General features: G+C 34.8%; 1 protein-coding gene across 1 annotated transcript in view; it reads left to right on the plus strand.

The window, feature by feature from the left end:
- The first annotated feature begins 2464 nt into the window (after positions 1-2464).
- The window catches only part of LOC109236483 (protein EXPORTIN 1A-like), a 24139-nt gene continuing 10517 nt past the window's right edge, over positions 2465-16086 (plus strand). The window contains exons 1-15 of the mRNA XM_019402668.1: positions 2465-2781; positions 6108-6224; positions 7163-7255; positions 7364-7435; positions 7540-7647; positions 7727-7809; positions 8761-8899; positions 9025-9093; positions 9187-9264; positions 12659-12721; positions 12803-12847; positions 12952-13059; positions 13134-13232; positions 13816-14019; positions 14799-14858. Of these exons, the coding sequence (XP_019258213.1) occupies positions 2683-2781; positions 6108-6224; positions 7163-7255; positions 7364-7435; positions 7540-7647; positions 7727-7809; positions 8761-8899; positions 9025-9093; positions 9187-9264; positions 12659-12721; positions 12803-12847; positions 12952-13059; positions 13134-13232; positions 13816-14019; positions 14799-14858 (1437 nt within the window). The 5' untranslated portion in view covers positions 2465-2682. The remainder of the gene's footprint in view (positions 2782-6107; positions 6225-7162; positions 7256-7363; positions 7436-7539; positions 7648-7726; positions 7810-8760; positions 8900-9024; positions 9094-9186; positions 9265-12658; positions 12722-12802; positions 12848-12951; positions 13060-13133; positions 13233-13815; positions 14020-14798; positions 14859-16086) is intronic.

A 16086-nucleotide genomic window follows, 5' to 3' on the forward strand; every position in this document is an offset into this window, starting at 1 on the left:
TAAATCGAGTGCTCGTGATCAGTAGAGAATACTTAAGCATAGTTGTAGGAGATGTAGCGGGAAGGATTCCGACAATTGGGGAAATCATAACTCTAGACTTTTCCAATCTTGTCTCCAATCCTTAGTATCCCTAGCTGTGAATTTACTACTTTAATTGTTAGTTAATTAGTTAGACATAAGAATCTTAATATTTATAACTTAGGAATTGTTCGAGCTTGTCTTCTTAGTGATATTGAACAGTTTAGGACTAGAGTTGGGCGTGATCAATATTCTCGGAGTCAAGTTAGTACAATTCGAAATTCTATGAGATAAATCTTCACGCTACGTGTGTATGTACTTCAAGTCTCGTCTTTAAAGCTCAAAAGTTTATATCTCAACAAGTCTTGAAGTAATGGACATTTGTAAGCATTTAAATTTTATTGAATTTAAATCCAGTAAAATAATTTGGACTATATGTTAAATATATTAGTTCAAATAAATAGTATGAGCTTATATATAACTAGATTAATGATATGAGTCCAGTATATATGAATACGTCCAAATCCATTGGGCTAGCCCGTTCGATTGAGCTATAAATAACATGCCCACTTTTTAAGCCCAAGATGTCATCTTTCTAGAGGTCCACTTTAGTGTCACGTGTAGGCCACATCACTTGACACGTGACACTAAACTGTGTCTGTTGGAAAATGACATCTTGAACTTAAACGCGGGCTCATCATTTATAGCCTAATTTTATATTAGACAAAATTGTCATTTTAAGTTTTCTCCCTAATATTTAGGAGCTCTAAATAAACTAAATTAATACATTAAATTCTTCCTTATTTGAAGTATGTACACATATTGCTAATATTAAATATCTTGCTTAAAATCTTTCCTTAATTAATGACGTAACATAACAAATCTATTACTAACAAAAAAGCAACATTGGAAAAGTTTAAGCGATTAGTCTTTGACACTTGAGACTCCTTTTTTTAACCACGGAGTCTTTTTAGGAATAGGAGTCTTTGGTCTTCGTTAAAGAAATATAACGATTAATTTTAGCAACATAACTAACTCAAATGCAAGAAACTAATATTGCAAAGAATGCAATCTCAACTATTTGAGGTACATATCAATCATGTAGGTTTATTTTTTAATAATTAAAAAAGACTATTATTTCAATCATCTTATCCATGAAATAATATGAATAGATAAAAATGAGAATGAAGCTAGGCAGAAAAACTTTAGAGCAAATAGAGTTGCAAATGGATACTCCAAAATAAAAGGTAAACGAAAAAAATAATCACTAAATTAAAAATAATCAAGGAAGTTTTTTTTTCCCATAAAAACTCTTAGATTTTTAAAGGCTATGTATTTTTGTTGAAACTAAAAAGGAAGCATAGTCAATATTTTTTAATTTCAAGAGTTTAACTTTTTATTTAACTCAAATATAATATTTTATTCATCAAGGGAGGATACACGCGCAATGGGCGAATGTAGATTTCAAATATTATACAAAAAAAAATAATAAAGAGAAAATATTATTCGAGTAGGGAAGGAGTTAAAAATTATTATACTTTTTATATTATTGTAAAAGTACTAAACCCCAATGCGAAAAAATAAAATTATTTTTTTAATATTGGGAATAAGTAATTAAGTCTTTGAATTAATTACTCCCTCCATTTCACTTTATTATATAAAACGTTTTAGTTTTTTGAGATTCAAACTATATAAATTTTGATGAAATTTTTTAAACATGTTTTCAATCATATTAACATGAAAAGATTGTAGCTTCATAGTATTTCTCGTATAGTTTTTGAATATTTAAGTTTTAACTTTATAATAACGAATTAATCTAAATTAGTCAAATCGAAAGATTCACATAAACTAGAAAGGAGGGAGTAATTAGCCAAATAATTAATTTATTTCTTTTTTAAAATCATCATATAAATAAAATTATTTTTTAAATTGATAAAACTCTTAAGGTACATAAATTTATCTTCACAAGAAGACCACTGACGATTAAAAAAAATAAAAAATAAGCAAAATTGATTATGTTATAGTTTAACTTGTTATTTGTCTTCGTATTAGGTAACAAAATAACAAGGATGTTCATAAGATATTCACATATATCCTAAGAAATTACAATAACGCATATGTAACACAAAATTTCTTAATTTATTGAACTAGCTAAATTGGGTCAATATTTATATTTTTTAGGAGCTTAGATCTTTTTCGTTAATTTTTATTCAATAACTCAAATAAATTATTTAATGTAATTACCTATTTAAAAAAAAATTATATACTCATAATATAGGTACACGCGCAAAAGGTATAAGACTAAGACTAGTCCCATTATATAAGCTCGTGCTATTTACTAACAACCATCCAAACGAGCTGTTAAACTAGAAAAAATATAACGCTCCTCCCACTAACAGACCCGCTTGGAGTAAAAGAGGAGGGAAGGGCTTAAACAATTTTCAAAGTCCCCCACCCCACCCACCCCCTCAAAGTACCCCCTCACTTTCTGCTTCAAATTGAAGCTGTCTTTTTTTTTTGCCCCTTCTCCGTTCTTCAAACATATAATAGAGAGAATACATGCTTCCTTCACTCTAGGGTTCCATCCGTACTGTTCCTAGGAGTTTTTGAACTTTTGGACTTGTAAATTTCTAGGGTTTATCACTCTTTGAAATCTCTCTCTCCATGGCGGCGGAGAAGCTTAGGGATTTGAGTCAGCCTATTGATGTTGCCTTACTTGATGCCACTGTTGCCGCTTTCTATGGAACTGGATCTAAGGAAGAGGTAACAACATACTCCACTTCAGTTGCTATGTGTCACTAATGTGGCTTAATTCTCCAATTTGTAATTTCCAATTGCTTACCAAACTTTTGTGACTTCTAGAGTTTATTTCAGTACAGTTAGCCACATGTTAATTGAACCTTCGGGGAGGAATGAAGACTTTTTGGATGGTTTGGTATGTAGAAAATTGTTTTGCTTTACGGATTGGTGGTTGGATACAAAAGTTTGTGATGTATGGTAATTGTACAAGGTGAAAAATTGGGTATACTGAGCACCCAAGGATGTGGCCTAGTGGTCTAAAGTGGGAGGAGAACCATGAGGTCTCATGTTCAAATTTCAACGGAGGCAAAAAACATTAGATGATTTATTCCTGTCGCCTAAACCTTGTTGGCAGAGCTTGTCGCCTAAACCTTGTTGGCAGAGATACCCAGTACCCGTGCTGCTGTGAGGTAGTAGATAACTAGATATTCAATGGAATAGCCGAGGCTAGCACAAGCTGGCCAATAGAGTATAATGATAGTGTTTTGAGGGTACAAGGATAGTGTTCCACTAATATTATTGATTATTTGAGGGTTGACAAAAATGTCTTAAGTGTCAGTTGAAGAAAGTGATGTGGAGTAGGAGTTTGGGATATTTATAAAATAAAATGATTTATTTCCATAGGTGAATGAAGTCATTTTACTCTTTTTGGGAAGTACTTTCCTTTGTGAAAAGCTAAACACAGAAAAATATTTTTTGCACATACTGATTTTTCTGTTTTGGCTGCTAGCTCTGCGTTTTGTTGCCGATTGAGGGCCAAGGAGTGTTGTATTCTTTCGGAGCTGTTTATCTCTCTGTATCCCCCCCTTTTCACTCCTGCAATTTATGGGCATTTTTTTTTTCTTTTTTTTCTCTGGAGTTGTTTTATAATTATTCTTTTGTTTCAAAATTTATTCTCTAATGTTTGTACCATCCTGAGAATCGCGACCTTCCTCCCCTGCCCCCCCCTCCCCACCAAAAAAAAAAGGGAAAAAGAAAAACTGAAGAAGCAAAAGACCACTAAAGTTTGTGGAGAGTGGGGTGAGGTATTGTAGTCCACATACGTGCAATGAAGAATAGAAGCTTTGTATGAATGTGGTTCTGATGAGGTGTTGCCATGATCCTTAACACACACACACACACACATGTGTGTTTGTGTACACACACAGATTTAGGAATATGAACTCAGAGACACAGTAGAAGGAAGAACATATCAGCAATTGATTCTCCATTTTGGAGAGTGAATAAAAGAGAAGAAGGGTTGAGATCTGTAGTATTTAGTTCTGGGCCTACTTTCAGCAGTATAGAATTAGGTTTGGTAATTTTAGGGTATGCATTAGTTACTCAGTTGGTGTATAATGACAACTTGTTGCTAGAGCACATCAGTGTACTTGCAATTCCAAATGTTCACGTATTCCACATCCTATGGGCTATGGCTTTGTTTGAAATTTGGAGGATGATTTATTTTATCTGTATTAGGTGAGGTTCGCAAAATAACTGTTTACATTCCCTAGCATGAATTGCATTTCGCTCATTAGTGGCTCAGCTGCTCTAAACACATGCATGATTATGTGACCAAACAAGTCTACTTCTTGTGCATCACAGATTTGGGCTATTTTTTGTTTAGGGGGTTGTAGTCGGACCCAGTGAAAAGTGACATTTGGCATTATATTGATATGCTTAGTCAATTTTCAAAGTTTTAATATGTTTCCTGTTCGATTTGAATGTCACAGGAAGCTTATTGTTTCTACACATCAGTTGAAATCACGATAAACTTTTTTGTCTTAAGTAGACTTGTGATCTTAGATGGTATTTGTTAAGAAGCAGAATGGGATGAAGGGGATAGGAACAATTATGACTCTGAATGGTCTAGCTAGAAGGCTGAGTAAGGAAAATTTTTGGCTTGCAAATCTTGCCATATTAGCAACTAGGCTGAGTGAGTTGACTAGAATAACAGTTATGGTAATTGACCTAAGTTTCCGTCCTTGTACTGTAGTGATATTATATCCACTTTCTTTTAGCAACCATTTACATGCACACGCACAACTTTTAGTAATTATTGGAAGTCAAGAAACTCAGTGTTATCAAAGTCGAAAAATGCAAAAAAGCTCTACAGTATGTTGGGGCTTTAAGCGCAAAGCACAAATAAAGTGCGGACTTTAATGAAAAAAGACACAAATGAAAAAAAATAACAATTATGTATGTGTAGTCCAAGACTAATATCTATAGCCATGAATACCAAATATATGGACAAAGAAATTGAAGAAAATTTATGATAAAGTGAAGTATCAAGTGCTTAATGTCTCTCTTCAGGATTACGCTTATTGGCAAGGAAAAGTATGTCTTAGAGCCTTGATGACAACACTGAAGAGCTTGCTAAGCGAGGCGAAGCGCTCAACATGTTTTGAGCCTCGCTTCAGGGCTTAAGCGCGCCTTTGATAACACTGATTAGAAAATGCAAGAAACATACTCCCATATCAATATAGAGTATATCTCCGTTTCAATTTAGATGATGTAGTTTGACTTGGCACAAAGTTTAAGGGAAAAAAAGAAGACTTTTGAAACATGTGGTGATAAATGCTTAAGGGGCAAAATCTTATTGGGACCATAATAATTGTGTGGCTGTAAAAGCTTCTCATTAAGGGTAAAGTGGGTAGAATGAAAAGTTTAAAGTTAAATTGTTTCTATTTTAGAAATGTTTCATTCTTTTTAGAATGGACTATTAAGCTAGCGTTTGGCCATAGATCCCAAATTTATTTTGAAAAATCTGATTTGGGTGAAGTTTGGTTTGAAGATGAAAATGTGTTTGGACATACGATTTCAAAACATATTTTTCAACTTTATTTTGGGAAAACATGTATATAATTCCCAAGTTTTGAAAATTTGGCCCAAATTCAGCTTATTAGCTGAATTTGAGATTTCAAATATGTGATTTGAGTTTTGGCCAAAATGTGGGTCAAATTTATGGCCAAACATGGGATTTGAAAATAAATTTCAAATTAAATTTGGGAAAATGTATGGCCAAACAGGGGCTAAGGAAAGTGTATCATCTAAATTGAAATAGAGGGAGTATATGTTTTGATAAAAAGTTAATATTTGTTTGAATAAAAGGCACTTCATTGATTCCTGAAAAGAATGAACAACAAAAGATGCATTGGCCAAAAAGATCATATGTGTAGCTTGTTAATTGATTCCTTGTACCATTTAATTATCACACAAATTTTTTAGGACAACTAGAATTAGCTTTAAAGCTGTTCTTGTTCTCCATTTTTACTCTTCTGTCGCCCACTTCTATCTATTTTGCTGTGTAGAGAGCTGCAGCAGACCATATTTTGCGGGACTTGCAAAATATCCCAGATATGTGGCTTCAAGTGGTTCACATTTTGTCGAGCACGCAAAGCCTGAACACCAAGTTTTTTGCTTTGCAGGTCAGTTTTTGGAAGTAATTCTATTCGTATTTCGAATATATAAGTTTTACTTGCATCTGTGTTTATGGGCTCTTTACCTCAGCGATTAAACATTTGTATACATTCTTACTAATATCAATTTCATGCTTATAACTAGGGCGAGCATGTTTAATATATTAGATTTCGTTAATGTAGTACAAACGTATGAAAAGTTGTAACTGAGTACTAATCTTTGATCCAAATTGGATGTTCATATTTTATAGAGTATGTCTTAACTGTTATGATGATGTTAACAGTGTGTTTCTTTTAAAAATGACACGTGAGTATAAAATTTACCTTTTGATTGTTTTAAGAATAGAAAAGAGTTATAATGAAGTTGACATTTGATCACATCTAATAAAAGGAAATATTCAATTTAGCATTGATGAAGAGTATTGCTTTTCTTGGTATAGTTATGTAAAAATTCAATTTTGCACTATATCACTTTTCTTGGTGTAGTATGTATTGTTGTTTTGAACAAGAGCCAAATGACATTAGCATTTTAAGTCGTTGGACAGTGAGAGTATTAGAAGCGATCCAAAAGTTTGATGTTTCGTTGTGTTCTTTTAATTGATATTTGATATTCCTTCTATTTGTTGCTTGTCTTGGTTTAAGTTGGCATGATTTAAGATGAGAGCTAAGTTTGGAGTTTGTTCTTTGATTGTGAAGGTAAAGGTAGGCTGTGAGACAACCCAAATTGTGAATTCTTCGGATGTCAATAAGTTTAAAATTGAATCAAAGTAGAGGAAGAAATTACTAACGGATGCTTTAATATTGTCTTGAGAAGATGGATATTTTATTGACATCACTAAAACAGAATATCGCGACATGTTTCCGTATTTGCCCAAATTTAAAATGAATTGTTTTTGGTCACTGTTTGACGGGATTAGTGGATTACTGTATTGGCTTCATACCTGCAGGTTCTAGAAGGTGTTATAAAGTATAGATGGAATGCATTACCTGTTGAACAAAGAGATGGGATGAAAAATTACATTTCTGAAGTTATTGTAAAGGTATCACTACACAATTGATTGTCATATTGGGGACGTTGAGTTGGATTTTCTAATTTCTTCTGATTCTTTTAACTATTTCATGTATGTTTATTTTCGTCTTGATCTCAGCTTTCTAGTGATGAAGCATCACTTAGGCGGGAAAAGCTATATGTTAGCAAGCTAAATATAACTTTGGTTCAGGTAATTTTAACATTGCAAATACTGAGAGTAACTGTCACTCAAGCTACACATGATTTTAAAAGCTTTAAAGAAGGGGTTTTATTCTTGAATATTTGCATCTGCAGATTTTGAAGCATGAGTGGCCAGCCAGATGGCGAAGCTTTGTTCCAGATTTAGTTGCAGCCGCAAAGACAAGTGAGACTATATGTGAAAATTGCATGGCCATATTGAAGGTCTTTGCGCACCTCTTTTCTTCCTTCCGGTGAAACTTAACAATCAAGTACACACTGATGACAGAATTTTATTCTTCAGCTTCTTAGTGAGGAGGTATTTGATTTCTCGCGGGGCGAAATGACTCAACAGAAAATTAAAGAGCTCAAACAATCTTTGAATAGGTACTTCGTAGTTCGTAATCCTTAGTTTTTCTATCCAATTTTAAAGCTCGTTTGTTTATTTCAATCTAGCACATTTTTCATTTTAATATTTAGCTGATTGTATTGTATTATAAGATTGTGGATTACGGGGTGTAACTTGGAATACCTGGTTGCACATGCTTATGTTTTGTAGCATAGGAATTATATGTTAGAGGAGAACATTTCTTCAGCTGGTTTTGTTTTAATTTTGGAATCTAGGGAATAAAAGAGAAAAGAAGAGAAAATAAGAAAAGGAAAAATGGAAGAGGAGGTGGAGTCTTTCCTTGGTTTGGTTGGGATAGAAAGTGAGATGGGGAATAAGAGTTTTCCTCATTTTGGGAACAAGCTCGTGATTCCAAGAAAGAGATGTCTTGTCCTCTATATTTTTCATTCTCTTTCCATTTTGCCGCCAAAAGATAGAAGAAAATTTCCTCTCCTCTCCTTTTTCTCCTTTCTGAAATAAGCTTAATCACGCTGGATCTTTTCAGTGAATATGTAGTATCTGATTCTTGAAACTGGACTTGTGCTTGGTATGCGGTCTAATTTTTTGACATGCAGTGTCTCTTCTTCCGTTTAGATCTCTTTTTTAGTTTTGTGCTCTTTGTAATCGGATGCCATTGGAACCTGACTTTCCTTTTCTTACTATGCCTTGCAATTGGTTGGTATCGAGACCACTTGGATTCTAATAACAATAGTAATGAGGAATTGAAAGATGGTGCACACTGTTGAATGAATTTTAGACTCGTTCAAAGGATTGATACAATTTTTAATCATTTCAGTTGCTTGATCGTTTAATATAACTATTATCTTGCTATTAACTAGGATTAAAGTTCTATTTTGTATATGCTTAATACAAAATGCCTATATTCTTTGATATCAAGATTGTTATTTTTGGGACAAATTTTACTGATAGATTCTTTCTTCTGATCCCAGTGAGTTTCAACTCATCCATGAGTTATGCATGTATGTGCTATCAGCATCCCAGAGAACCGAGCTTATCAGGGCTACTCTTGCAACATTACATGCTTTCCTTTCGTGGATTCCTGTGGGCTATATATTTGAATCACCATTGGTTTGTATTCCATTGCTACTTATTCTTTATCTTATTGATTGAAGCTTGTCACTATATGTGTTACCTGTTGTAATGTGAATGTCTTTGAGAAAAAAGATTGAAGTCTGTCCTGTTTGTTTTTACAGCTGGAAACACTGCTTAAATTTTTCCCTGTGCCAGCTTATCGGAATCCCACTCTTCAGTGCTTAACAGAGGTATATCATGGGGATCTCCAGAAAATTTCCTTTTTCTGATGCTTGATTTGAAATGATTCAGGACACTTATTGGCTAGTTTGTATATCTAACAGGTTGCTGTCCTCAATTTTGGTGATTTTTATAATGTCCAGTATGTCAAAATGTACAATATATTCATGGTGCAGTTGCAGGTGAGTGAAAAGAAGTATAGAATTTGCTTGTATGATTTTTAATTTATCTAAGTCTGTCTGTAGCATTAATGAAGGAAATCTATGATGTGCAGCCATGTGTTCAGTAATCTTTCTCCCTTATTTTTCTTCTGACTTGATAGGAATACATAGATAGCTCTACACAATTGTTTAAGAAAAACATGGTTACATGTTTATGTGTTTTTTGTCCAAAGCTACGATTATTCTTTCTAACTTGTCAAAAAAAAAAAGATAAAGCTTTTATTATATTTGTCCTACTTAACTATAGTTTACAAGAAATCATGTTTTTTTTGGGCCCAAGTTCTGTAGGAGAATTTTTCAAAGTGTTTTTAAGCATTGAAGTGTTGTTATTTTTGTGTGATTATGCAAGAGAAAATATGTCTTTCACTTCCTATTTGTCTAAGCGATCATACACGGTATTGCTACAAGCAATGACTCTCGTGCAGCTGTTGCACCCTTGCTTCTTGCCTTTCTTGCTTAGTAAAGCAGCATTTTGCTCTAGTATTTTCTTTTTGCCCATATTTTATAATTTAATTTCACTGATAGTTCCCGAAGGTGAAGTTTATCTTTGCGTCTTCTAATAATTTTTGTAGAAACATTTGTATATTTTTTTACTTGAATCGATACTATTCTACAAGTTAAAATTTTAAGTGATGATGGATGTCAATCTGAAGCAACGCCGACAACTGCATTTCATTCCCAAGCTTGTCGGCGTCGACATGTGAGTCCACACTATCTATTTCACTCTATTTTGATTCATTTCATGGAAATATTAAATAACTTGAGGTTCTGAATCACTAGAGACTCTGAATTTCCTATGACATACAAATCATTGGACAAACTAAATACTCCTAGCAACACTAAGCATAATGTAAGTTTTGTATCATGACTAAGTGTTAATTCCGACTAGTTTGTATTTCCTAAATGGTTCTTTTGTTTTCATTGATAATATTTTTGTTACATCTGCATGGATTGCTAGAGATTAAGTAGGCGTTTGGCCATAAGTTTTGGAAGTTTTTTTTTAATTTTTTTTCCAAATCTGTGTTTGTTTATAGAATTAATCTAGTTTTTGAGAGATTTTGAAAACCAAAATTTCAAATCCCAAATATAGCTTAAGACCTCTTTTTGGGCCAAATCATGATCATTTGGGACTTTTTAACATGTCAAAACTTGCCCCAAAATTCATATCCAAACACATTTTCAATTTCAAATCAAACTTCATCCAAATAAGTTTTTTCAAAAAATATTTGGGAATCTATGTCCAAACGGGTCCTAAAGATCTTTTGCAGCAACTTCCTATAATGTGATTTTAGGTCTGCCCTGTTCTTTTACCTCATCTCATTTTGTAGGTGTATGCTATTTTTTCCCTTATACTCTCTCCGTTTCAACTTATGTGAACCTATTTGATTGGGCACCGAGTTTAAGAAAAGTGAGAAGACTTTTGAACTTGTGTAAAATGAGGCATATATATTTTTGTGTGGCTATAAATCATTGCATAAAGGTAAATTATTTCCAAATAAGGAAAGGGGTCATTCTTTTTGGCACGGACTAAAAAGAAAATAGGTTCACATAAATTGAAACGGAGGGAGTATCAGATTAGATCATTCCTAATCTTGTCTAATCTTGTAAGGATTTATCAATTTTAGCATTTGCAACACTCATTTTGTGAATAAATTGTTCCTTAGAAGCTCAATACGCCCATATAACATTGGTGGTCTTACAATCGTTCTATGGAACTTGCTTTCCACTTTTGTAGGATTCCTTACATCACTTTCCACAACATTCCTCTATATCAACCATCCTATTTTAATTATATGTGTTACATCTTCATCCATCATACCATTTCCTGGAGTATAAAACCTAGATCTGAATTTTTTGATAGGTAAAGCAAGGTTCTGAATTTATTTGCATTTAGGCAGCGAATCTCATCTAATCTTACCTCAATATCCCTGTTCTTATGTTGGCAGAACATGCAACGTGTATATTCTGTCTTACTTCTACTTATCCTAAAACTCCTACTTTCTAGAGTGGTGCTCCATAGTTCAAGCTTTTGATTGACACTTTCGCAAGTTTCATCAATTAACACAATATTGTTTTCAATAGCATACAATACAGGCTCTCATCATGTATACTATCCATTAGCGCATCCATAACTAGGATAATAAGTACTGGGCTCATTGCAAATACATAGTGTGTAAACTCGTAGCTATGAAAAACTCCTACTTATCTCCTACTACTATTTTTACACATGATGACGACTTCATACATATCCGTTATGAGCTTTATATACTTGATATGTTTTTTTTTTCTTCTCCAACTTCCACCATGGCACTATAGGAACTTTCTTGGTACCTTGTTGTACATTTTTTCCTGGATCAGTGAATATGATGTGCAACTGCTCTTTCCTCTCACTGTAAACTTGTGTCAACATTCTGAGCCAAACTGGTGCATTTGTTGTAAATCAACCCGGTTCTCTGTCATCCCTATAGCATCCTCAAGTTTATGTTTTACCACACTTTCTTGATGTTGATCAGTTCTTTCCATGATAGTTCACAAAATTTTGAATATCTTCTTTTGTTTATCTATTGGAATTAAGGTACTCTTCCTCCACTCGTTTGGCTTCTTTCCGCCTTCTGCCTTTAGTAGTTTCTTATAACACTCTCCTTTTTGTCGTTAATAACTTTTGGCATCTCCTCATTCCCCACCTATGTTTCTTATGGTTGATGTCTTGGGCCTAAAGACACATCTAAAAATTCGTTCTTAATGCAACCTGACATTTCCTTTCACATGGTATTTGTGTCCTCTTCTGAGTACCATTCTCCCTCCTTTGGTAAATAAGTTTGAAGAATAACATTCAGCTTGTATGGTGTAAAGTAGAAACTTCAGTTTAGAAGAGTGGACAATGTTGAGGATCTTGAGGGAGGTAGGATAATTGAGTAGGAGAAATATTTATTATAGTTATATGTAGGTCAAAGGTGGTACTGCGGTAGCACAAAGGCTACACGCTATCATTCACTTGTTATTTGAATTGGAGCTGTCTTCACTTTCTCACACCGATCTTCTCTGTACGCTTGTTTGTGTCCCCTTTGTCCACGAGTAGTTGCTACGATGAGTCTCAGCTTGCATTTCAGTCAGTTTATCTGAATCAGATCTATTTAACGTGTCAAACGTTACATTAATTTTGATCTTAGAGTTGGCAAAACTGTGTAAAGATTCGGTTTCGTGGAACATAAACATCCTAGCGCGTGGATGACCTTGATTTTTCTGCCGTCCTTGTTGTTAGTAGTTTGTAGAGTTTTTTCCACCATACCTTATTGTTTGAGCCATCTGTCTCTGATAATAGTGCTCATATATGTTGATTTTTCTTCCCATATAGACTATTCTTCCTCCCAATACGAATATTCCTGAGGCATATGCAAATGGAAGCAATGAAGAGCAGGTTTGTTAGTTGCAACGAATGATTGGTCACTTAGCTTGTGATATTAACATGTAACCTCATCTCTCTTTCCTTTTTAACCAGGCATTTATTCAGAATTTGGCGCTGTTTTTCACATCATTCTTTAAGGTAAGTTTCTTCACCTTTTGATTTGGTGCATAGTAGCCTTGATTTTACCAGTTTGACTTTAGACATTAGTAAGCATATTCTCTAATGAGCTGCTTCACGTGCAGTCTCACATACGGGTGCTAGAAACGTCACAAGAAAATGTAAATGCCCTCCTACTGGGGCTTGAGTATCTAATTAACATCTCATATGTGGATGACACTGAGGTTTTCAAGGTATTACATCTACTTTTGGATCTTGATAAGATATCTCTTAATAAGTGTCTCATTGTTAAGCTGTGGGTGCACAGGTTTGCTTGGATTACTGGAATTCCTTGGTTCTTGAATTATTTGAAGCACATCATAATCTTGACAAATCTGCTATGACTGCAAGTTTGATGGGGCTTCAGGTATGACAAGTTACTTGAATCGCTTTTGCCTCCATGGAGCGCACACACGTGCTTCAGGGCTATTTAGCCTCGTAGGTTATGTGCCCTAATTATCTAGAACATAAGTGGATATCATTTGTTGTGCTTTGGTAGGAACACCTTAGGTCATCAGCAAAATGCATTTACTTGGATGAATTTGGTTAAATGCCCTTATCTCATAGGATTAGAATTTCCCACCGGATGGGCTTGTTAATCTGTCTGTTTGTTGGTCGTCCTCAAGATAGTCATACTCAGATCAAGTCTTATTCATCCAACTCCCTCCTTTTTGGAAAACATATGGCGTCTATACAAAAGAATATAAGTGGGTGATTTGGTTGCTATTATTGACAGCTTGGTATTATGTTGGAAAACTTTTATGCCATTTTAAGTATACTTCAAAACCCTTTTTTGGCACAGCAAGAAAGAAGGATCCCTTAAAACTTTTTGCTAAGAATAGGTTGCTATTGCCTATTTGGATTATTACTTGTTAGTCGTGTATTTCTCTTAGTTGCATGTCGGTTTCTATAAAGCTGCTGATGTGCTAGTTTTTGTGTTGAATAAGCAGATGCCCATGCTTCCTGGTATGGATGATGGACTTGGTGCCCAGCTTATGCAGAGGAGACAACTTTATGCTGGTCCAATGTCTAAGTTGAGATTACTTATGATCTCTCGGATGGCAAAACCTGAAGAAGTTCTAATTGTTGAAGATGAAAATGGGAACATTGTCCGTGAAACAATGAAGGACAATGATGTCCTTGTGCAATACAAGGTCTTCTATCTCTTTTTAGAATAATCTGTTAACCCACATAGGATGTTGCATGCGTCGGATTAAACTATTTGTAAATGTGGTTCTATAAATTGTATGGATTATGATAATTGAAAATCTAATACGAGCCAAGATAGCCTTCATGCACTTTAGATATGGCTGCTCCCACAATTGGGTGTCTACATGTGTAATTTGGCCATCAATTGAAGACTACATGTAGTTGGAGGCTATATTTGTAACAAGTGACTACTTAGATTCCTAGGTCTTTAGCTTTGGGGTATTTAGGTCTCTTGTTAGCTAAATACCCTCCCTAGTATAAATAGGGAGACTAGTTTTTGTTTGATAATGTGTTCTCTTTGAGAGAGTGAAATGGTGATGGCCGTTGTTGAACACATCTTGCAAGGGTGTTTTTCAAGTGGATTTCTTCCACTTGAAGTTGTCCTCTAGATTAGGTTCACTTTGTTTTGCTAATTAGTGGTCGGTCTCTATCAATTGTTTCTTAATTGATACTGTTGGTGTATTCTCAATTTCTATCCTTTTATCCTCGTTTCTTTAATTTCCGCATTCTAATTTGTATCAAAATCTATCTTTTTTTTGTTGATAAATTAGTGAAATTGAAAATTTCTTCTAGAAATTGTGTTTCTGTACCTGTTATTTTTTCCGGGCCTGTTTTGAGGAGGTGTATAGCATTAATTGACTAAAGTGTACAGAGCTAATACATGCTCTTTGGGTTGCGTATTCTCTATTTGTTTCTCATTCATAACAAATGTCTAATGCTGCAGATCATGAGGGAAACATTGATCTATTTGTCACATCTTGATCACGAAGATACCGAAAAGCAGGTGTGCCTCCCTTAGAGCTATCTTTTTTGAAGTATTGAAGTTCATGCTGAAATTTTTCTAAAAGCATAATCAATTATTGTTAGAATAGTCATGTAAATAGGAGTAAATAAATAACCCTAATCCAATATATATTAGGAGTAGGACATGTTATGTGTGTATATATATAGGGCTCATTGTAACATATGAATATACATCAATAATATATTTTCTCCCGTGCTTTCTCACATGGTATCAGAGCAACCGTGAGAAATTTATCGTTGTGCGTCATTCCAACGATATCCGGGAAGAAACAACTCAGTCACCGTGCAATTTTCCGGTGACCTAAGTGACTAATTGCGTCAAAGTCACTAATTATCAGTGTTGTGCAAAAACCAACACCACCACAGGGTTCCCAAGGCTCCGGCGACCAAACCCCAGTAAACCCCACCGGAAAACACCCCCTCACGCGCCCTCACGCGCTGGCGATATTCCGGCAAATCTGACCCACGCGCCCCCACGCGCCGGCGCGTGAGCACTGTTTCGGCCATTTTTTGAAAATCTTCCAGTTGGACAGTCGGATCGCCTAGTAATTCCGAGTCTGTCCATACCTTTTTCGTTTGATTCCGACCACTTTGAGTTTTTCCGGCGACTACACTGATTTTTCCGGCAGCTACAGTACTTTTCCGGCAAACACAGTGTTTTCTTCATCTGTTTCAGAGAATTTTCAGTTGATTCTTTTTGTTATTTGGTGATAATCCAACCATGTCTTTGGGAGTCGATGCTTTCGGGTCTAGAAACCCGGGTTCTGGCAGTTCCGGTGTTATGATTACCTCAGAACCTTTAATGGGAGGTTCAAACTACTTAGATTGGGCTTCATCTGTCGAGTTGTGGTGTAAAGGTCAAGGAGTTCAAGATCATTTAACAAAAAAGGCTAGCGAAGGTGATGAAAAGGCCAAAACACAGTGGGAGAAGGTCGATGCTCAGTTATGTAGTATCCTGTGGCGATCTATTGATTCCAAGTTGATGCCCTTGTTCCGTCCATTCCAGACATGTTATTTAGTTTGGGAAAAGGCTCGTAATCTATACACTAATGACATATCTCGTTTCTATGATGTAATATCGCGAATGACAAGCTTGAAGAAACAGGAATTAGATATGTCTACTTACTTGGGACAAGTTCAGGCAGTCATGGAAGAATTTGAGACGTTGATGCCAGTTTCTGCTAGTATTGAAAAACAACAAGAGCAAC

The sequence above is a fragment of the Nicotiana attenuata genome, unplaced genomic scaffold (genome assembly GCF_001879085.1).
Source record: "Nicotiana attenuata strain UT unplaced genomic scaffold, NIATTr2, whole genome shotgun sequence".
Taxonomy (NCBI): domain Eukaryota; kingdom Viridiplantae; phylum Streptophyta; class Magnoliopsida; order Solanales; family Solanaceae; genus Nicotiana; species Nicotiana attenuata.